Genomic DNA, 23,158 nt, shown 5'->3' with positions numbered 1-23,158 from the left:
GGGGGTCTGTGGCCTTATTATGATTTTAGGCAGCCTCTCTGCTAATGGATGGGGTTGTGTTCCTGTCTTTCTAGTTGTTTGGCATAGGGTGTCCATTCCAGCCCTGTACCTTGCTCGTCGTTGAGTGGAGCTGGGTCTTGGGGTTGAGATGGAGATCTCTGGGTGCTTTTCGCCATTTGATATTACGTTGAGCTGGGAGGCCTCTTGTGGACCAGTGTCCTGAACTTGGCTCTCCCACCTCAGAGGCACAGCCCTGACGCCTGGCTGGAGCACCAAGAGCCTGTCATCCACACAGCTCGGCATAAAAGGGAGAAAAAAAGGAAAGGAAGAAAGAAAGAAGATTAAATAAAATAAAGTTATTAAAATAAAAAATAATTAGTAAAAAAAATTTTTTTAAGTAATAAAAAAAGGACAGACTGAACCCTAGGACAAATGGTAAAAGCAAAGCTATACAGACAAAATCACACAGAGAAGCATACACATACACACTCACAAAAAGAGAAAAAGGAAAAAAAATTTATATATTGTTGCTCCCAAAGTCCACCTCCTCAATTGGGGATGATTCGTTGTCTATTCAGGGATTCCACAGATGCAGGTACATCAAGTTGATTGTGGAGATTTAATCCGCTGCTCCTGAGGCTGCTGGGGAAGATTTCCGTTTCTCTTCTTTGTTTGCACAGCTCCCGGGGTTTAGTTTTGGATTTGGCCCCGCCTCTGCGTGTAGGTCGCCTGAGGGCGTCTGTTTCCACCCAGACAGGATGGGGTTAAAGGAGCAGCTGCTTCAGGGGCTCTGGCTCACTCAGGCCGGGGGGAGGTAGGGGTACAGAGTGCGGGGTGAGCCTGCGGCGGCAGAGGCCGGCGTGACGTTGCACCAGCCTGAGGCACCGTGCGTTTTCCCGGGGAATTTGTCCCTGGATCACGGGACCCTGGCAGTGGCGGGCCGCACCGGCTCCCGGGAGGGGCGGTGTGGAGAGTGACCTGTGCTTGCACACAGGTTTCTTGGTGGCGGCAGCAGCGGCCTTAGCATCTCATGCCTGTCTCTGGGGTACGCGCTGATAGCCGCGGCTCACACCCATCTCTGGAGCTCCTTTAAGCGGTGCTCTGAATCCCCTCTCCTCGCGCACCAGGAAATAAAGAGGCAAGAAAAGGTCTCTTGCCTCTTTGGCAGCTGCAGACTTTTTCCCGGACTCCCTCCCAGCTAGCTGGGAGTCCCAATAGTCCCTTCAGGCTGTGTTCATGCAGCCAACCCCAGTCCTCTCCCTGGGATCCGACCTCCGAAGCCCGAGCTTCAGCTCCCAGCCCCCGCCCGCCCCGGCGGGTGAGCAGACAAGCCTTGCGGGCTGGTGAGTGCTGGTCGGCACCGATCCTCTGTGCGGGAATCTCTCCGCTTTGCCCTCCGCACCCCTGTTGCTGCACTTTCCTCCGTGGCTCCGAAGCTCCCCCCCCCTGCCACCCGCAGTCTCCGCCGCTGAAGGGGCTTCCTAGTGTGTGGAAACCTTTCCTCCTTCACAGCCCCCTCCCAGAGGTGCAGGTCCTGTCCCTATTCTTTTGTCTTTGTTGTTTCTTTTTTCTTTTGCCCTACCCAGGTACGTGGGGAGTTTCTTGCCTTTTGGGAGGTCTGAGGTCTTCTGCCAGCGTTCAGTAGGTGTTCTGTAGGAGTTGTTCCACATGTAGTTACATTTCTGATGTATTTGTGGGGAGGAAGGTGATCTCCACGTCTTACTCTTTCGCCATCCTGAAGCTCCCTCTCAAGACAATCTTTTACTTCAGTGCACAGTGCAAGTACTTTATGCATACTTCCCATTTTGTCTCATGGAACATTTTAAAAGATATTTTACAAAATTAATAATTTTTACTCCTTCACAAGAATATGACTTCTATACTTCTGTTCCACTACCTTGATTTGTGATGAGATGCCAGCAGTTTTATTCACCAGTGGTTTTTGCACCATTAGCACAAATGTTAACATAGTAGAAAAGAGCAAAAACATCTCAGTATTGTTATAAAAATAGCTTTGAAGTTTGGGGCCCCTGAAGGGTCTTGAAGATCCCCAGAAGTCTGTGACCACAATTTGGGTAAGCACTCAGACATTGGTGTCAAATGGGGCAGGTTTCTCATCCGGACTCTTCAACTTACTAGCTAAACACTTAAGTTAGTTTTTCTTATCCACAGTCCTCTTAATGTTGATTATAATAAATCTTACCTCTTAGGATTATTGTGATGATTAAATGAGATAATACATATAAACCGTTTAACACAGTTCCAGGTACATAGTTAGTATTAAGGGGTTAACCATTATCGGTGTTCTTGTTTTACTTATTAGAATCTGTTCATGTTGCACTGTTTCTTTGGTTATGTTAATATGATTTACATTTAGAAAAGCATTATATTACTAGCTATAATGGATATATTATTTTGCTGCATTAGTTAACAAACACTTTGCTGGAGGAAATATGATACTAACAACAATACAGACTTTCTTGTTTGTCCGAGTTGGTGAGATTGCTACTTCATTTTAAATTTTAACCTTTTTTATTGCTTGATTTTTGAGGTACTTTTCCATCTCCCAGAAGGTGTTACATAGCACGTCTTATAGATTCAATACAGTCATTAATGTGCGAGGTACTGTGTTCCATACTACTTTGTTTTATCTACAAGAATGCAGTATTTATTGGCTTCTTTATTAAGATAAAGATTAGAAACAGATATTCTTTTGTTTCTGGGTTACTGGTTCACAAAAATATCAGAATGTAATTTTTTTCTATTTAAAATATTCTAAAGAGTTGCTCTTAAATCACTGTTATCATATAGATTTATAATTCTCACCTCCTGACTTTTGTCCCCTTGTTGCTGGTTATGAAGGCAGGTTTTGTACTTGCAAATGTTTCCCCAAGATTCTAAGAAGATTAGGAGACCAGTAGTACTGTTAAATAAGGACAGCTGTTTATTACCGCTTTTGCCTGTATTATGTAGTTTTTTTATTTATGTGAAACCCTTTCCCATTCCACCGAATTTATCCTGGTTTAACGTAAGCCGTCATCTTTGTTCATCGTTGAAAAAGCTAACAGTCTTTTGAAAATGAGTAACACAATGGAATAATACAAATGTTTTATGGGACATATTCTTGATTTTCAAGAATTTTCCTTCATATCAAGTCATGTTATTTTATATGTGGTTAAGAAGGCAATAGAGAGTCAGATATAGACAAAATAAAGGATCTTGTAGAATTTGAAAAGTTGAGGGAAAAGATTTTATGTAAGTATTTTTGAAATTTTGTGAACTCAGAGTAGTTGGCATGGGATTGAGGAATATTGATTCTGAGAGCCAGCAGGACTGGAAATACTTTAGCCTTCTTCATCTGTGCCTTGCATTAATTGAGTCTACCTCGACCTGTGAAACATCATGTACAGTTCCCAGTGCTCAGGATTCTCTTCTCTTTACCTTCCACTTCTATCTCCTGGTTCCAAAACGTGTGTAGCTTTTGTTAGATGGCTTCATGAGGTTAACTCAGAATTTTGGGTTGTTGAAATACTTTCCTATTGTAGAAGCTTCTGGGCTGTTATTAAGAATGATAATTGTACTTCCTATGCTGATATCTGATATATGCCACATCATCTGCCAGGTGTTTTAGAGCCATTAACTAATCTTCACAATAATCCTAAAGGTTCAAAGAGATATGTAGCTACCAGATGACAAAACCAGAGTTTCAAAGTTTCAAGGAAGTATATGATAGTCTACTGCTTTGAAAACCTGCTGTTTTTCAAGCATCCTTTACTTGAATGGCTAGATGTACATTTTTTTAAGGCAGAGAATCATTGCAAAGCATCCATCTAATGGTCAACATGCATTTTACAGATGTGGCTTACAGTAACTTAAATATAAAAATGCTTTTGACTTGAGGTAAACAGAAAATATGTTCATAAAAAAATAGATTAAGAAAGTCAATTAGAAGGGACTCCCTTTTGTATTAATTTTTATTATTACTATGTATGTTAGAGAGAACATATAATATGTTTGTAAATAAATCCATTTGACAAAAGATTCACCTAGAGTTTATATTATAAGAAATATTTCCTGTTTTAATCTTTTTCATTTTTATACATTTGTAAGTTTTTGAGCCTTAATTTTCTGCTCTTGAAAATCAAGTTAATGAGCCCCTGCCTTTGTTTTTCCTATTGATGTTTCTAACTTTGACATTACCAGACCATATAGAAAGACTTCATGAAATGGTAAATAACACTATACTTTCTTGATTATTGCTAGGGGGCAGTATTTACTCAGCTGACTCTTTCAGCAGACTAGCACTAGGCTAATTCAAGAACATATAATTTCATGATCTGGAGAAAACAGAATGTATGAATGTATGATTTCTTTTCACTGGATTTGTTTCCAACTCTAAATCGGGAAGTAGCTAATAATATCTCTAACTTAATAAGACTAATTTTATATATTTTTCATATTTGTAAGAAAATATTTCATTGTTATTTTTTAAATTAAAACCTAAACTACCCTAGTATTCAGAATTATCTTATTTTGCTGTCTTTTTTGTATCAGACTGTATTATGAAGATATATCAATATGCTAAGAAATTATTTAAGATGAAAATATCAGTTAAAATTTTAATAGGGAGAAATAATAGAAGGAATAAATAACAGGCATTACAGTCTCACAGAGTATATTACATATTTATTTACTTGACTTTAGTTGGTAAGCAGTGACTGGTGCTGGTGAGCGCCTAGGAGTTGTTATATATTAAAGAAATTTATTCAACTTGAATTATTACTTTTCAAATATTTATTAGAATATGCTTCATTTTGCTTATTTCTAATAACTGTTTTCATAATTGTTATCAAAGTATAGGTATATAGTTCAACATTTCAAGTTTAATGTTTTTTCCATACTTGCCACTATTTAATATGACGGATACACACACACACACACACACACACACACACACACACACCAAGGAAGATTAACTGATTTTCTCTTTATTTCATATGTATTGAAAACTTGTCAATAAATTGTGTAATCTTGTGACTATTTAATCTTTTAATCTGTCCCTTTCAAATATCTTTATTATATATTTCATTCTTTCAACAAATATTTGAGTGCCTATTATGTACCAGACATTTTCCTAGGCCCTGGTTACATCAATGGAAAAAAAAAAAAAGACAGAAATCTCTGCCGTCATTCAACTTATATTTTAGTGGGGGGTAGACAATAAAGATAAATATACTTTGTGGTATGTTAGGTAGTGATAAGTACTGAAGAAAAAACAAAAAACAGCTAAATCAGGGACATGGAGGTTAAGTGCTCAGGTGAAGGAGGGATTGAATATTTCAGTAAGGTAAAGCCTCACAGAAAAGGTGACTTCTGAATAAATGCCTTAATGAATTGAGGAAAGGAGCAATCCAAACAGAAGCAACAGCAAGAGCAGCAAGAGCTACAGCCCTGAGGTGTGAGCATGCCAGGGATGCCAAAGGAGCCGCCAGGAGACAAGAGATCAGTGTGACTGGAGCGCAGGGAACAAGGAGATGAAGGTCAAAGAGGTAATTGAAGGGCCAGATCACACAGAGTCTTATAGATCAGGGGTCCCCAGCCCCCTGGCCGCGGACCTGTCCGGTCCCGGCCTGTTGGGACCCGGGCCGCACATCAGGAGGTGAGCGGCGGGGAGGGCAAGCAAGCAAGCGAAGCTGCATCTGCCACTCCCCATCGCGGCTCACATTACTGCCTGAACCATTCCTCCCCTCCCGCCGCCATCCGTGGAAAAATTGTCTTCCATGAAACCGGTCCCTGGTGCCAAGAGGGTTGGGGACTGCTGTTATAGATCATAGTTAGGACTTTAGCTTTTATTGTTGGTAGTGGAAAGCCACTGAAAGCTACTTGTTCTTATCTAAACATTTTAACAAGATCATTCTGCCTGCTGTGGTAAGAAAAATCCAAGGAGGGGCAAGGATGGAATCTAGAGGACTAGTCATGGGCTATTGTAATAATCTAGGCAAGAGATGATGGTGGCTTGAATCAGGAAATTAGCAGTAGAAGTGGTGAGAAGTTTTCATATTCTGGATATATTTTGAAGGTAGAGCTGGCAGGACTGCTGGTGACAAATGTACAGTGTGGAAGAAAGAGGAGAAAAGAATGATTCCGCAGTTTTTTTTACCTGAGCAATTGGAAGAATAGGATTGCTCTTAACGAAGATTTGGAAGACTATACTTGGAGGCACAGATTTTGGAAACAGTGTCAGGAGCTTAGTTTGGGACATGATATGCATATCTATCAGATATACAAGTGGAAATGTCAAGTAGGCATTTGTACATACCGGTTTGGATTTCAGGAGAGTGGTCTGGGATAGAGCTGTAAATATGAGTCCTCACATCATTTGGAGAAAATAGAAGAGAAAAAAATTCTAAGCACTGAATATAGGGCATGCCAATATTTAAGTCAGGGAGATAAATAGGAACCAACAAAAGAGATGGAGAAGGAGCAGTCAGAAAACTAGATGAATGTGGTTTCTTGGAAGCCAAGTTAAGGTGGGGGCAGGCGGTTAGAGGAGGTGAGAATAGTAAATTATGTCAAAGCCTGCTGATTGGTAAAGACTGAGAATGAGAATTGACCATTAGATTTAGAAACATGGAGACCTTTGATGACCAAGAGAAGAGCAGTTCTGGTGGCGAGGTGAAGGCTAGAACCTAATTGGAGTGGATTGAGAGAATATCTGATGAATAGCTACTGCTCTTAATGAACTGTAAGCTCCTTACAAGCTAGAACTATGCTTTCTTCACTGCTTATCCTATCAGGCATAGAGTGAATTCTCCCTTACTCTACCTTCTGTTCTATTCAGACCTCCAACAAATTCCATGAGGCCCACTCACATTAGGGAGGGCAGTCTGCCTTACGAAGTCTACAGATTTTCATGTTGATCTCATCCAGAAACACCCTTAAAGACACATCCGGAATAATGTTTAACTAAGTGTCTGGGCATCTGTGTCAGTAAAGTTTACACATAAAATTAACCATCACAAGAACCATTGACTTCTGTTGTGATTATTGCTATGGCTGCCTTTAAACCTACCAATTTGTTATTTTTATTCTATTTGTCCTATCAGTTCTTTGTTCTCTTTTTCCTTTTTATCTGCCTTCTTCGAATTTGTTGGATATATTTTTTTGTGATTCTATTTTATCTCCTTTGTTGAGACAATAGCTATAACTCTTTGTTGTTTTCTTATTGGTTTCTTTAAGATTTACACAGTGGTCCTCAACCAGGGGCAGTTTTGCCTCCCACGGGATTTTTTGGCAAAGTCTGAGACATTTTTGACAAAACTGAGCAAGTGCTACTGGCATCTAGTAAAGAGGCTGGTTTGCTACAAAAATCTTAAAACACAAAGTACACCTCCCCCTCGAAAGAGTTGTCCAATGCAAAATGTGAATAGTTCTGAGGTTAAGAAATTCTGGTTTATACTATAATTCTTTAACTTATTATAATCTGCTTTTAAGTAGTATTATACCACTTCACATATAGTATAAATACTTTACAACATATACCTCCATTTTCCCCTCCTGGCATTTGTATTATTGTTGTCCTACCTTTTATTTCTACATATATTATAAGCTCCACGTAAATTATTAGTTTTGCTTTAGAGAGTCACTTTTTTTTTTTTTTTCTTTTTTTTTTTGGCTGTGCCACGCAGCTTGTGGGATCTTCGTTCCCCGGCCAGGGATTGAACCCAGGCCCTTGGCAGTGAAAGCGTGGCGTCCTAATCACTGGACTGCCAGGGAATTCCCGAGAGTCACTTATTTTTAAAGATTTTTTTTTAAATAAAAGTTTTTTATATTTAACTACATTTTTATAATCCTGAGTCTCTTCATTCTTCTGTATAGGTCCAGATTTCCATGTGGTATCATTTTCCTTCTTCCTGAAGGACTGACTTCAGCATTTCTTATAGTGCAGGATTGCTGCTGATGAATTCTTTCAGTTTCTGTTTGTGTGAGAGTCTTTATTTTACCTTTCTCTTTGAAAGATATTTTTGCTGGACATACAATTCTAAGTTGATAGGTTTTTTTTTTTTATTACTTGAAAAATGTTGCCCCACTGTCATTTTTTGTGCCCTGTTTTTGACAAGAAAACATTCCTCTCACTGATGCTTTTACATAGTGTGCCTTTTTTCTCTGGCTATGGTGTAAGATTTTTTGAGAAATCTGATTATGATGTACCTTGGTATAGTTTTCTTCATGTTTCACGTGCTTCAGGTTCTTGAGATTATTTACTATATCAGATTATAGTTTTCATCACTTTTGGAAAATGTTCAGCTATTATTTCTTCAAATATTTTTTCTGTCCCCTCTCATCTTCTCTCTGTCTTTTACAGTCTCCAATAACATATATATTCATCTGGTTGAAGTTGCTCACTGATGCATAGGACATGTTTTGTTTTTCTTTATTCCCCCTGTCTGTGTTTCATTTTGGGTAGTTTCTATTGCTGTATTTTCAGGCTTACTTATCTTTTCTTCTGCAATGTCTGATCTGCTCGTAATCCTATTCAGTGTATTTTTTGACTCAAACATTGTATTTTTCATCTCTAGAAAGGTTTTTTTGGTTCTTTTTTATATCTACTATGTCTCTACTTAACATGTTCAATCATTTGTTAGATTTTTGAACATATGTATACAGATATAAAAAGCATTTTGACATCCTTGCCTGCTATTACAAACATTTATGTTAGTTCTTTGTCCATTTTGATTGAATGATTTTTTTCTCCTCATTATGATCATTTTTTTTCCTGCTACTTTGCACTACTGATTTTTTTACTGAATTTCAGTCATTGTGAATTTTACCTTGTTGGTTATTGGATATTTTTATGTTCTTGTAAATGTTCTTGAGCTTTATTTTGAGATGCAGCTAGGTAACATTGAAACAGTTTGATCTTTTCAAGGCTTGCTTTTAAGGTTTGTTAAGTGAGACCAGGGCAGCATAATTCGGGAGCATAATTTTGCCCCATTACTAAGGCAATATCCTTTTTTTTTTTTTTTTTTTAACATCTTTATTGAAGTATAATTGCCTTACAATGGTGTGTTAGCTTCTGCTTTATAACAAAGTGAATCAGTTATACATATACAATATGTTCCCATTTCTCTTCCCTCTTGCATCTCCCTCCCTCCCACCCTCCCCATCCCACCCCTCTAGGTGGTCACAAAGCACCGAGCTGATCTCCCTGTGCTATGCGGCTGCTTCCCACTAGTTATCTATTTTACATTTGGTAGTGTATATATGTCCATGACACTCTCTTACCCTGTCACATCTCACCCCACCCCCTCCCCATATCCTCAAGTCCATTCTCTAGTAGGTCTGTGTCTTTATTCCCGTCTTGCCACTAGGTTCTTCATGGCCTTTTTTTTTTTTTTTTTTTTTTCCTTAGATTCCGTATATATGTGTTAGCATACTGTATTTGTTTTTCTCTTTCTGACTTACTTCACTCTGTATGACAGACTCTAACTCCATCCACCTCATTACAAATACCTCCATTTCATTTCTTTTATGGCTGAGTAATATTCCATTGTATATATGTGCCACATCTTCTTTATCCATTCATCTGTCAATGGACATTTAGGTTGCTTCCATGTCCTGGCTATTGTAAATAGAGCTGCAATGAACATTTTGGTACATGACTCTTTTTGACCTATGGTTTTCTCAGGGTATATGCCCAGTAGTGGGATTGCTGGGTCGTATGGTAGTTCTATTTGTAGTTTTTTCAGGAACCTCCATACTGTTCTCCATAGTGGCTGTATCAATTTACATTCCCACCAACAGTGCAAGAGTGTTCCCTTTCCTCCACACCCTCTCCAGCATTTATTGTTTCTAGATTTTTTGATGATGGCCATTCTGACCGGTGTGAGATGATATCTCATTGTAGTTTTGATTTGCATTTCTCTAATGATTAATGATGTTGAGCATTCTTTCATGTGTCTGTAGGCCATCTGTATATCTTCTTTGGAGAAATGTCTATTTAGGTCTTCTGCCCATTTTTGGATTGGGTTGTTGGTTTTTTTGTTATTGAGCTGCTTGAGCTGCTTGTAAATCTTGGGGATTAATCCTTTGTCAGTTGCTTCATTTGCAAATATTTTCTCCCATTCTGATGGTTGTCTTTTGGTCTTGTTTATGGTTTCCTTTGCTGTGCAAAAGCTTTTAAGTTTCATTAGGTCCCATTTGTTTATTTGTGTTCTTATTTCCATTTCTCTGGGAGCTGGGTCAAAAAGAATCTTGCTGTGATGTATGTCATAGAGTGTTCTGCCTATGTTTTCCTCTAAGAGTTTGATAGTGTCTGCCCTTACACTTAGGTCTTTAATCCATTTTGAGTTTATTTTTGTGCATGGTGTCAGGGAGTGTTCTAATTTCATACTTTTACATGTAGCTGTCCAATTTTCCCAGCACCACTTATTGAAGAGGCTGTCTTTTCTCCACTGTATATTCTTGCCTCCTTTATCAAAGATAAGGTGACCATATGTGTGTGGGTTTATCTCTGGGCTTTCTATCCTGTTCCATTGATCTATATTTCTGTTTTTGTGCCAGTACCAAACTGTCTTGATTACTGAAGCTTTGTAATATAGTCTGAAGTCAGGGAGCCTGATTCCCCCAGCTCCATTTTTCGTTCTCAAGATTGCTTTGGCTATTCGGGGTCTTTTGTGTTTCCATACAAATTGTGCAATTTTTTGTTCTAGTTCTGTGAAAGATGCCAGTGGTAGTTTGATAGGGATTGCATTGAATCTGTAGATTGCTTTGGGTAGTAGAGTCATTTTCACAATGTTGATTCTTCCAATCCAGGAACATGGTATATCTCTCCATCTATTTGTATCATCTTTAATTTCTTTCATCAGTGTCTTATAATTTTCTGCATACAGGTCTTTTGTCTCCTTAGGTAGGTTTATTCCTAGATATTTTATTCTTTTTGTTGCAGTGGTAAATGGGAGTGTTTTCTTAATTTCACTTTCAGATTTTTCGTCATTAGTGTATAGAAATGCAAGAGATTTCTGTGCATTTATTTTGTATCCTGCTACTTTACCAAATTCATTGATTAGCTCTAGGAGTTTTCTGGTAGCATCTTTAGGATTCTCTATGTATAGTATTATGTCATCTGCAAATAGTGACAGCTTTACTTCTTCTTTTCCGATTTGGATTCCTTTTATTTCTTTGTCTTCTCTGATTGCTGTGGCTAACACTTCCAAAACTATGTTGAATAATAGTGGTGAGAGTGGGCAACCTTGTCTTGTTCCTGATCTTAGTGGAAATGGTTTCAGTTTTTCACCATTGAGGACAATGTTGGCTGTGGGTTTGTCATAGATGGCCTTTATTATGTTGAGGAAAGTTCCCTCTATGCCTACTTTCTGCAGGGCTTTTATCATAAATGGGTGTTGAATTTTGTCGAAAGCTTTCTCTGCATCTATTGAGATGATTATATGGTTTTTCTCCTTCAGTTTGTTAATATGGTGTATCACATTGATTGATTTGCGTATATTGAAGAATCCTTGCATTCCTGGGATAAACCCCACTTGATCATGGTGTATGATCCTTTTAATGTGCTGTTGGATTCTGTTTGCTAGTATTTTGTTGAGGATTTTTGCATCTATGTTCATCAGTGATATTGGCCTGTAGTTTTCTTTCTTTGTGACATCTTTGTCTGGTTTTGGTATCAGGGTGATGGTGGCCTCGTAGAATGAGTTTGGGAGTGTTCCTCCCTCTGCGGCAATATCCTTTTGAGTACTCTACCTTATGCCTTGTTTATTTCAGGGTTTTTAAAAAAATTCTGGCTAGTGGTAAGATGAACCATGCCTGGCTTTGTGTGAGCCTGGCATGTTTTCCCCCTGATCCTTTCAGGTGGTTCCTCCCCACATTGTGTTCTTCCTCATACACACGCTCTCTTCAATATGTGGGTAAAGGGATTGTTAGTTGGTTGCTGAAGTAACTCAGGTAAGATTCCTAATGACAAACAATTGGCTTTGATCAGAAGGGTAGAGCATAATATAATTTATGTTATATCCTTAAAAGAAAGAAAAGTTAAATAATAATGATGGAACTTATATATACAGACTGTATGTTTAAATTTAAATTAGGCTGAAAGATTCAGATTTTATTATATTTTATTGTTTTCTACAACCAATACTCTATAGTGAAGTCACATACCTCTGTACTCCTCAGTTTCCCCATTTGTAATGGCTGTGTCAGTGTATATAAGTGATGATCTTGTGGGGAGCAATGGGTTTATTTCACATACAGTACTTAGATTTTAATGTAGTCTATAACTGTACTTATGGTTCTTGACTGGCATTTAATAGCGTAGATACTCAATTGTGTATAATGCAAAGAAATATTCAACTCTACTTGTAAATTCTCAATTGATAGGTGCTGAAAAACTATTTATTTAAACCCTATAGGTTTACAAAAATACCCTATATGTACAAAAATACCCTATAGGTACAAAAATACCCTATAGGTACAAAAATACCCTATAGGTACAAAACTCTTTGTCTAATAGGAGCATGCACTGACATAAAACATAAAAGTAGAGCTTTTTCAGATTTTTCTGTAAATTATTATTGGTTTTTGATACTTGTTATTAACAAAGGAGATTTTACTCTACTTTTAGAAATTAAGAATGATTTCTTACTTTCAAAATCTCACAAAATTAATTGGTATGTGTGTGTGTGTTTCACTTCTAGAGAGTAAACTTAGGAAAATTAATTTGTCACTCATCTAAAGAACCAAATTATTTCATTCCTAGATCTCATTACTTTTAGTCTCTTATGAAGCTTCCTGTTAATTTAGAAAGTGGTATTAGAAGGCATAAGCTTCATAAAAATTTTTTAATGAGACATTTTGGACATTTTTCAAATATCATCTCATCATGTCTCAAAAAATACTCAGTAAGGGTAACTCAACACTGATGAAGACTCTTCAAATCTTAGGAATATTTTATTCCTAAGAACAAAAGTTCTCCTTTGAAAAGTAGACCTTTGAAATTAGCATGCTAGTATTGTGTTTGCATTAGGCATTGTCTTGAGTGTAGTCTTTGATGAAATGAAAATACTCTGTGGAATAAGCCTTGGCCAAAGGATCATCTGCAGCATTTGTAATAGATATCATTATTTAATAGAATATTTGTGATAATAATTATAACTGTCTAGATTCTCTTTTATTTTTTTAAATTTTTATTGAAGTATAATTGATTTACAATGTTGTATTAGTTTCTAGCATATAGCAAAGTGATTCAGTTATACATATATATGTATATATATATTCTTTTTTAGATTCTTTTCCATTATAGGTTATTACAAGATGTTGAGTATAGTTCCCTGTGCTATACAGTAGGTCCTTGTTGGTTACCTATTTTATATACAGTAGTGTGTATATGTTAATCCCAAACTCCTAATTTATCCCCCCTCCTTTCCCCTTTGGTAACTGTAAGTTTGTTGTTTTCTATGTCTGTGAGTCTATTTCTGTTTTATAAATAAGTTCATTTGTATCAATTTTTTAGATTCCACATCTACTGTCTGCCTTACTTCACTTAGAATGGTCATCTCTAGGCCCATCCATGTTGCTGCAAATGGCATTATTTCTTTCTTTTTTATGGCTGAGTAATATTCCATTGTATGTATATACTACATCTTCTTCATCCATTCATCTGTCAGTGTACACTTAGGTTGCTTCCATGTGTCTTGGCTATTGTAAATAGTGCTGCAATGAACATTGGGGTGCATGTATCTTTTTGAATTAGAGTTTTCTTCAGTTATATGCCCAGGAGTGAGATCGATGGATCATATGGTAACTCTGTTTTTAGTTTTTTAAGGAACCTTCATACTGTTCTCCATAGTGGCTGTACCAATTTACATTCCCATCAACAGTGTAGGAAGGTTCCTTTTTCTCCACACCCCCTCCAGCATTTATTATTTGTAGACTTTTTGATGACAGCTATTCTGACCAGTGTGGGGTGATACCTCATTGTAGTTTTGATTTGTGTTTCTCTAATAATTAGTGATGTTGAGCATCTTTTTATGTGCCTCTTGGCCATCTGTATGTCTTCTTTGGAGAAACATCTATTTAGATCTTCTGCCCATTTTTTGATTTTTTTTTATATAGAGCTTTGTGAGCTGTTTATATATTTTGGAAATTAATCGCTTGTCAGTCGCATCATTTTCAAATATTTTCTCCCATTCCATAGTTTGTCTTTTCATTTTGTTTTTGGTTTCCTTTGCTGTGCAAAAGCTTTTCAGTTTAATTATGTCCCATTTGTTTATTTTTGTTTTTATTTCCATTACTCTAGGAGGTGGATCCAAAAAAATATTTCTGTGATTTATGTCAAAGAGTGTTCTGCCTATGTTTTCCTCTGGGAGTTTTATAGTATCCAACCTTACATTTAGGTCTTTAATCCATTTTGAGTTTATTTCTGCATGTCATGTTAAAGAATGTTTTTAATCAGTGGAGTAGACCAAAACATAGAGCTTTTTTTACCATTCAGTTTACTGGAAGTCATTCTAATTATCTCTTTTATTTCCTCTTTATCCATCCCCTGCATCCCTATCTTTTTCCACTCATAGCTCTATGCCATCCCTTGGTTTCTCACCATGTTTACTCGTAAGTATCATTTTCCCTTTTCTTTCAATATTGTATTAGCAAAAGAAAAGCTCCATTCTTCCCCAGTATATTATAGTTACAATAATACTAACCAGATTTAATTACATGAGCATCATGTAATTCTAAGGTAATATAGTTGGGTAGAAATATTTTTCAATTGTTCTGACTACTAAATATCAAAAAGGTTGTTCTATAGGATGAAAACCTATCTGACATATCATGACATTCATAAAATCTCTGCCCTCTATTGAAAAATAAATTAATATTAACTGTAGTATTTACATAAAGTTTTGGAAGGCAACTGTTACAACCAAATCAGGCTCAATTTTTAGAGATTGTCTAATAACTAATACTTTTGTTATTTCCTATCCTAGAATTCCTCTAGAAATAAACAGTTTATGTGAATATGTAATACTTTAATCAGTTACAGATATTAATACAGTGGATATTCTGCTTAAATATGTACATATGATTAATGGAATACAATATTTGAAGTAGATCTGTATGCACTGGCCTGGAAAGATGTTCAGAGTATTGATAAATGAAAAAAAGAAAGTTTCAGAAAATAAAAAATTGCTAATCAGATTTTTTTATGGGAATTTTAAAAAGCAGTTTTTAGAGTGCATAATAGAAATGTAATGATACTGAATCTATAACAATACTAAAATTCTTCTAAGTATATAAACTTGTGAGAATAATATGACCTGAAAATTCTAGGAAGAAACAGAATGAATGTAACAGCTATACCAAGATTGATAATGGTGGCTAGAAAATGTCATCTATTTGATCAATCTGATTATCAGTTTTTTAATATGCCTTAGGAAGCAATAAATCTACAAAGCCAAATACGTATTTTATAAAAAACAGTTTGCCAGTATTTGTTCTTTAATAGTTTTGACCATAAGGGAATTACCATGTCTAGTAAAGTAGCTTGTTGTTGTTTTAGTTTTTTTTTTAAATTTCAGTTAATTTATTTATATTTGTCATTTTACAGATGTATTTCCACTGCACAAAATTTTCCACCTCTGGGATACCTTACTGCTTGGGAATTCCTCCTTCCCATTCTGTATCGGAGTAGCAATTCTTCAGCAGCTGCGTGACCGGCTTTTGTCTAATGGCTTTAATGAGTGCATTCTTCTCTTCTCTGATTTACCAGGTATAGATATATATAAATGGAATTACTAAGTGAAATTTAATTATAGGATAATGAGACATTCTTATAACAATTTGCAAAAATAATCATACAAGCCTTCAGAATCTCTTCTGCTTGAGCCTCATCATCCGTCTCTGAATTATCTCTCTTGTATAGTACCTATTCTGCTGGCCCAGCATTGTAGATGTAAAACAGGGTCATAATAGCTCACTATCATTTACTTTCATGTCAGTGATGCCATCAAAAAGGTAAAGGACAGTGCGGTGGGGGCGGGCGGGGTGACACATTTGCCTTGCTTAGGATAGGCCTATTTATCTCCAACTGATAGAGAGTAAATAAAGGCCACTTGAACTTTGCTCTCTCCTATCCATAGCTGCTTGCTAACAGTTTGACAGTTTGAGGAAAGGAGAAACCCTGTCCTCTTGGGAGAGCAAGTCACACTCCAGGGAAATTCCATGTTATACAATGCAGGATAGTAAGTCAAGCTATATATTGTATTCATAAGTGAGGAGCTTGTAAATTTGGGAGTTGAATGCTTAAGTGTAGAAATATTGAATGTAACTATGGTTTAAGCTTTGATGCTGTCGCTGAAAAGATGAAAGTAATATGGTTACATAGGATATAACAATCTGTGGAAGAAAAAACTAAACTACATTTTTGTGGAAACCAAAATGTTTTTCAAGTAGAAAAATTCTGCTTTCTTCAAATAGCATTTCATTGGCTCCAACCCTTCTATGTGTTTATTGCTGTTCTCCATATTTTCAGGCAGCCACAAGTGATTGCTGAAAATAAACACACTTAAAATTATCCAAGAGATAAATTTGTCTAAAAATCAAAGAATAAAAGAAAGGTACCTTAACACTATATATTTAATAAGTACTCTCAAAAGAAATAAGAAACCTGCTGCCTAGAAATAGAGACACAGATATAGAGAACAAACGTATGGACACCAAGGGGGGAAAGTGGCGGGGAGGTGGTGGTGGTGGTGGGATGAATTGGGAGATTGGGATTGACATGTATACACTGATATGTATAAAATAGGTAACTAATAAGAACCTGCTGTATAGAAACTAAATAAAATAAAATTCAAAAATTCAAAAAAAAACAAAAGCCAACTGTGAGGACTTACACTACAATAAACCTTCAAAGGGATACAAGCTTTCAGTTATAAGATGAATAAGTTCTGAGGATCTAAAAGACAACATGGTGACAATAGTTAATAATACTGTATTGTATGCTTGAAATTTGCTAAGATAGTAAATCTTAAGCATTCTCACCACAAAACAAAAATAGTAACTATGTGAGGTGATAGCTGTATTAGGTAATGTGATTGTGATAATAATTCCACAAAGTATATGCATATCAAATCATCCTGTTGTACACTTTAAATATGTACAATTCTTTATGTCAGTTATACCTCAATAAGGCTGGAGGAAAAACTAAAAAAAAAAAAAAAAAAAAGAAAAGAAACCTGCTGCCTACCCCAGTTTTTATTTTTAGTGGATGATCTTCCTGTTGTTGAAAATCTTCATCCTTTTTGGGAAAATAATAACAAAAATTATTGGATTTATTTTAAAACTTCTACTTCCCCTTTCCCCACAAATTAAAAGTATTCACCATCAGCTTTCTAACTTATCAAACTTTAATTAAAGTTAATTATTTCTTGTATCAACAAATAGTAGTTTAGTTCTTATGTTTTTTTTTCTGGGAGATTCTTTATGAAAATCAAGTTCTCTCTCTTTTTTTCCTATTGGTGCTGAACAGTTACAAAAAAGCTAGTTTCGCAAACTACAAATACTGTCTGTACCGTGCAGATATTTTCCTGTTGTTTCTAAATTGCCAAAGTAAGCAGAGGATGATTGATTAGAATTAAAAGAATTTTTCTGGTCAGGTCTAAAAAATATATGTTAGGAATGATGATTGTGCATTTTCAAGTAAAGTAAATTTAATACCTTTCCAATTTTGTGCATAAATATTCCAGTTGTACACTGGTGAAGGAATCTGTTTTCATATTGTATAAGCAGATTAGTGGTAATTCTGCTTGTACATTAAAGTCATTATTTCTGAAATCAGAAAGTAAGAGTATATGTTTGTTAGAACTGACTCATTGAAAAGGTAAACACTACTTACTTTTGAAAGTAGGATGCCTTCTATCAATGTGAATTGCATTGATCCTCACTGCCATTATTCTGGCTCTTCATTTGCTTGGTCACTATATGATTCCAGTTGGGGAAGAAAAAAAGTTTATAAGAAAAATGTGACTTAAAAAAAAAGAAGGACTTCCCTGGTGGCGCAGTGGTTAAGAATTCGTCTGCCAGTGCAGGGGACACGGGTTCAAGCCCTGGTCCAGGAAGATCCCACATGCCGCGGAGCAACTAAGCCCGTGTGCCACAACTACTGAGCCTGCGCTCTAGAGCCTGTGAGCCACAACTACTGAGCCCACGTGCCACAACTACTGAAGCCCGCACGCCTAGAGCCTGTGCTCCACAACAAGAGAAGCCACTGCAATGAGAAGCCAGCGCACCGCAACAAAGAGTAGACCCCGCTCAATGCAACTAGAGAAAGCCCGCGCACAGCAATGAAGACCCAATGCAGTCAATAAATAAATAAATAAATAAATAAATTTATAAAAAAAAAAAAAAAAAGAAGGGTGGAGGGGTTCAATGTAAACTTTGCCTTTAAGTACACCTGTGTTTCCTTTTATTTTTAATCACGTTGCACTTATTTGAGTTGTCTTTTCTAATTAGATCTAATAGATGTCTTTTTTCATCACATTGAACCCACTAACTGTACTTAATGCTTGAAGGAACTGGGAAGTGGTCATGGGAAGTCCTAAAAAGTGAATCCAGATTAATATACACACAAACACACTGATTGCCCCTTTTCTAAGCAAAATATTATGTGACATAAGCTTGGAACATGTTTGAAAGAAAGAAAAAACCATTTTTTAAGTCTACAAAATGAGAAGAGATAGGTTAACTCTATATTTCACCTTAATTCTTGAGATAGACTTTGTAGATAAAGATAGGTTAGGATTAAACATTAATTTGAATTTATTAAATATATTGTGCTTTACTGAAGTCCCCACTTAACTGAGTTTAAAAGCATAAGTAAGCAATCAGAACAAATTTAACTAAATTCTTTGCTGAAGCAGATTAGCAAATTCACTGTTCAGAACATCTGTTGACAGTAATATGATGGAATCACCATCCAGTTGGTAACCTTGTAAACAAAATAACCTCGCTTTTTTTTTTTTAAGTTGTCCCTTTCTAGTTGTTTCTTTCTACAAAGAGGGTCCCAATAGGCTAGTGGTTAAGAGCATGGAATGTGGAGCCAGGTCACCTGGGTTTTAGATCCTAGCTCTACCCCTTACAGTTGTGTGACCTTAGGGACATGACTTAACCTCTTTGTATCTGTTTCCTTAACCCTGCTTATATGAAAATGATAATTGTACCTACCTAATAGGATTGTTGTGCTAAATAAATCAGTACAACTAAACAACTTAGAGCAGTGCCTGGCAAAGAGCAAGTGCTATGTAAGTGATTATTATTATTAATGTTATTACCATCATCATCATTATTATGATTTTCCTCACTTTTTCCTTTCTATCATGACTGCTTTCCTATTGGTAGAATAAATGAAGCAATCACCCCATTTGGCTTTTTCTATATATTATTGAGGTAGATATCAATCATATAGATTTCCTTATTAGCAAAAGCAATGGAGAATTACCTAAGAAGTCAAGTAAGCCTTCAATGTATATATATGTATGTATATTATGACTAAGAAGAATATCTCTTTTCATTGCTCAGAGACAACACAGTATAGTAGATAGAGAGCACAGTCTTTGGAGTCAAGACATATGGGTTTGAGTCCTAATTGCACCACTCACTACCTGTGTGAATTGGGAAACTTTCAGTATGGTTCTGCCACTGAAAAGAGTGATCTGTAGAGTGAAATAGATATGAGTTTACCTCCCAGCTCTGGCATATAGTAGCTGTGTGAACCTGGACAAGTTGTTAACCTCGCTGGAAAGAGAATCCTATACATTATGAAAGTTTCAGTAAAGTGCAGATAAAAATATCTGCTTTAGTGTTAGGGTGAGCATGAAAGATAATATGCATAATGTACCTGACACAAAACCTGGTACCAAATATGCATAACTATTTTTTAAAGTACATGTAGCATGTAATATTTTAAACATGCAAAGAATGTGTAACATTCAATCTTTGTAAGTTCCCTCTCCTTTCTTCCTCCTTTTCTTAACGTCATACTAACCCTTTAGTTCTTGAAGAGAGAACACAGCAGAAAGGCATTATTATTTTTGCCAAAAACTGCTTCCAACTTCAGTTCCCTTTAGTAAATGGTATAGTGTGATGTCACATTCCAAGGAAGTACAAGTGGTGCTAGAAAATTTTGCTGAAAGTTCTTGACATGTATTGGTATGTGTGTTATTTTAGTACTAAAGGAAATAACCATGAGAGCAGTCTATTTGGCATTTCTCATACAATCTCAAAATAGTGGTAGGGTATTTTGGAAGAAATACTGGGTTTTTCATAGCGCCATCCAACACTGGATGTTGGCCACAGTTTCCAAGGTTACCACCCTGTAAGCCCAACTATAGGATGAGGTCCGTCAGCCTTCAGCCTGCTCTCTGATATTATTCTGCTATAGTGCCCATCTGGCTGACTTAAAAAAAAATTTTTTTTTGACGATACATCCAAGCAGTATTCAAGATGAGTATGATAATCTAAATAAAACCAAAATGGTAATAATTTTACAGTGGATTTGTAATGGCTGAGATGTTTAAATGCTTTTTTGTTTTGTTGGTGTATTTTCTTTGTACAGTTGAAAATTAATTCAACATATTTATGTTATTATGGTTGAAATAAATTCTTAGAATGCATATCTTTATACCTCTGAACATCTTCAAAGATAGGAATTTTTCGAAGTAGGAAAGAAGTTTTTCTTAGAGAACCTATACAAAGAAATTGGGAAATCTGTATGGAAGAACGCTTAATTTATTCTCAGAGATTAAAATAGTTACTTTACTGTTAAAAGAAAAAAATGCGTACATATAAACTATTTTTGAAGGAAATACTGAGTATATTGAAGGGACTTGAGCATATGAAAAGTAAATCCATTTTGCAGGAAGAAATCAACAGTTGGCTGAAACATCTTAGTTGTGTGATGTATGTTTTATTACAGAAGCTTAATTAAAAGAAAACATTTTAAATAAAAATTTAAGGTGTTATCTCAATATTACCTACATACTTTACAATAGAATTCATTTTCAACACATACATGAAAAATACCAGTAGTATCTATTATGTAGCACTTCACTAATTCCTCAAAAATATTGTATTAATATCTTAAGTAGCTTGGAAAGGGTACTTATCTATTCTGACTTAAAACAATTTTGTAATGCAGTCTTTATCATTATTTAGCATAGCATGGAATATTTCATGAAAACCATACATTTTTTGAGCCACACAGTTATGTACCAGGTTGCCTAAGATCTATAATAAGAAATACAAACCATTTTTTTTCAAATAACAGGCAAATATATGAGACTGAGAGAAAAGTTATTAAAGTTATTAAAAACTAAGAGCTAGAGTATAGTACTAAAATATGCAAACTCTTTAAAGCCATGTCTTATTAGTTTTCTGTTTATCCCCAAGACGGAACTGGAAATCGATGAGAATGAGAGAGTGAGGAGGAAATTCAATTTAGTTTATGAAATCAGAGACTTTTAAGGTACTTTTGACAATCCCTGTGGTAGGAGAGTGGGAAAGAAGGTCAATGAGAAGTGATCTGGGTTTTCTGTTTTCCGTTCTTTTTCTTTTTTTTCTTTTTTTTGAATGGGGGTGGGGTTCAATGAACAGTTTCTTGCTTTACATTTAGTGATAAATATAAATTAAATAGGGTTTTCATAATATAATGTAATCTCCCAATTGTAAACAGTGGCCCAGATTTTTAAAAACTGTAACACTTGAGCCAAGTATAACTGATTGTAGCCAGTAGGCTACTAATGACGCCTTTATTAAATAAATAGTTGTAATGGTGATAAGTGCTACAGAAAGCAATAGGAATTTATAACAGGACACTACCAAGTCTGAGGGAGGTAAAGAACCTTCTCTAAGAGAGTGATCTTAAAAGTAATATCTGAAATTAATTGACATTGGAAAGTGAGAAGTGGAGAGAGGGGAGAATCTTCTAGATGGAGGGAAGAAAATGCTTGAAACCCCCCCAAATAACTAAAGGAATTGGAGTGGTATACTTAGTGCAAAAGGGAAAGTGGTTAGAAAAGAGAATGGAGAGGTGGACAAAGTGGTCGTGGAGGATCTTATAGGCCACGTTAGGGATATTTTAAAAATAAATTTGTAGAAGTATTTTCTTTCTTTTCATTGTTTTTGAAAGAATGAAAAAGTATCCCTGAAAAGAACATCAGGTCCCAAAATCGAATGCCATATTGATATTTGTGGAGCATTCTGGTCTCTGAACATTCCTTTCAAGGAGCTCTATCATGAGCAAAAAGCAAAGGATTCTTAACGTAAGTGCTCCCAGTAGGTATCCATAATTCCTTTTTTCTGGCTTGTGGAGAGCTGACGAGGTGAAAAAGTAGAACAATGGTAGTACCCAGTTATTCAGTGAAGGTTTTGTATTGTCAGCCCTCTAAGATTTGATACCATTTTACTTGAAGCTGAGAATCATAATTATTCACATTTTCTGCTTATAGCTACGTAATGTTAATGCATGTATATTTCTAAGCACATCTTCACGGAATTACAAAAGGACAATCATAATGGAAATTAAATATGGAGATTTTAGCTATGGTCCTCCTCTTCCCACCACACCCATACAAATTACATGTTAACATTAAGATTTAGATGGAATATTAAATTCTTCTGAGTTTAAAATTGGTCAGGGATAGATGAAAGAGTAGTTAATGTGTTTTTATTAACATGATCGTATAATCAGTGAAATAAAAATCATGAAAATTTATTTTAAAAATCTCATTAGGTTATTATCACCTTGTTGGGGGGGAAATACTGCATTATTTTTGGGAAAAGGAGAAAATTTGAAAGCAGATGTTAGAATACATGACTTCCAAGCCGAAAATAAATGTTTATGAAAAACACAAAGCCAGTAGAATGAGTCGTAAAGATTCAAATAGTGAGCTGAATCTCAGAAGCCAGAAGAATTCTTTTAACACTGATCTAGTTGTTGCTCTTGAAGCATACCACTAATTTTGCAGTATGTAAATAGTTTATAAAGTTAAAGGTCTGTCATGTGTTGGGAACTATAATGAAAAATAAGGTCAGGGTTGATCAGAATTTTCTGCTTACCTTGAAAGTTGACAGTAGATTAGAGTACTAACACATC

General features: G+C 35.9%; 1 protein-coding gene across 3 annotated transcripts in view; it reads left to right on the top strand.

Moving 5' to 3' along the window:
• TBCK (TBC1 domain containing kinase) overlaps positions 1 to 23,158 on the top strand; it is a 243,424-nt gene that overhangs the window by 115,502 nt on the left and 104,764 nt on the right. For all 3 annotated transcript variants that reach the window (XM_068543272.1, XM_068543270.1, XM_068543271.1), the window contains exons 21-22: positions 14,583 to 14,619; positions 15,614 to 15,775. In XM_068543272.1, the coding sequence (XP_068399373.1) occupies positions 14,583 to 14,619; positions 15,614 to 15,775 (199 nt within the window). The remainder of the gene's footprint in view (positions 1 to 14,582; positions 14,620 to 15,613; positions 15,776 to 23,158) is intronic.

Source organism: Eschrichtius robustus, chromosome 4 (genome assembly GCF_028021215.1).
Source record: "Eschrichtius robustus isolate mEscRob2 chromosome 4, mEscRob2.pri, whole genome shotgun sequence".
NCBI classification, from domain to species: domain Eukaryota; kingdom Metazoa; phylum Chordata; class Mammalia; order Artiodactyla; family Eschrichtiidae; genus Eschrichtius; species Eschrichtius robustus.
Note: the sequence above shows the minus strand (reverse complement) of the source record. Positions and strands in the feature narration are given on the sequence as shown.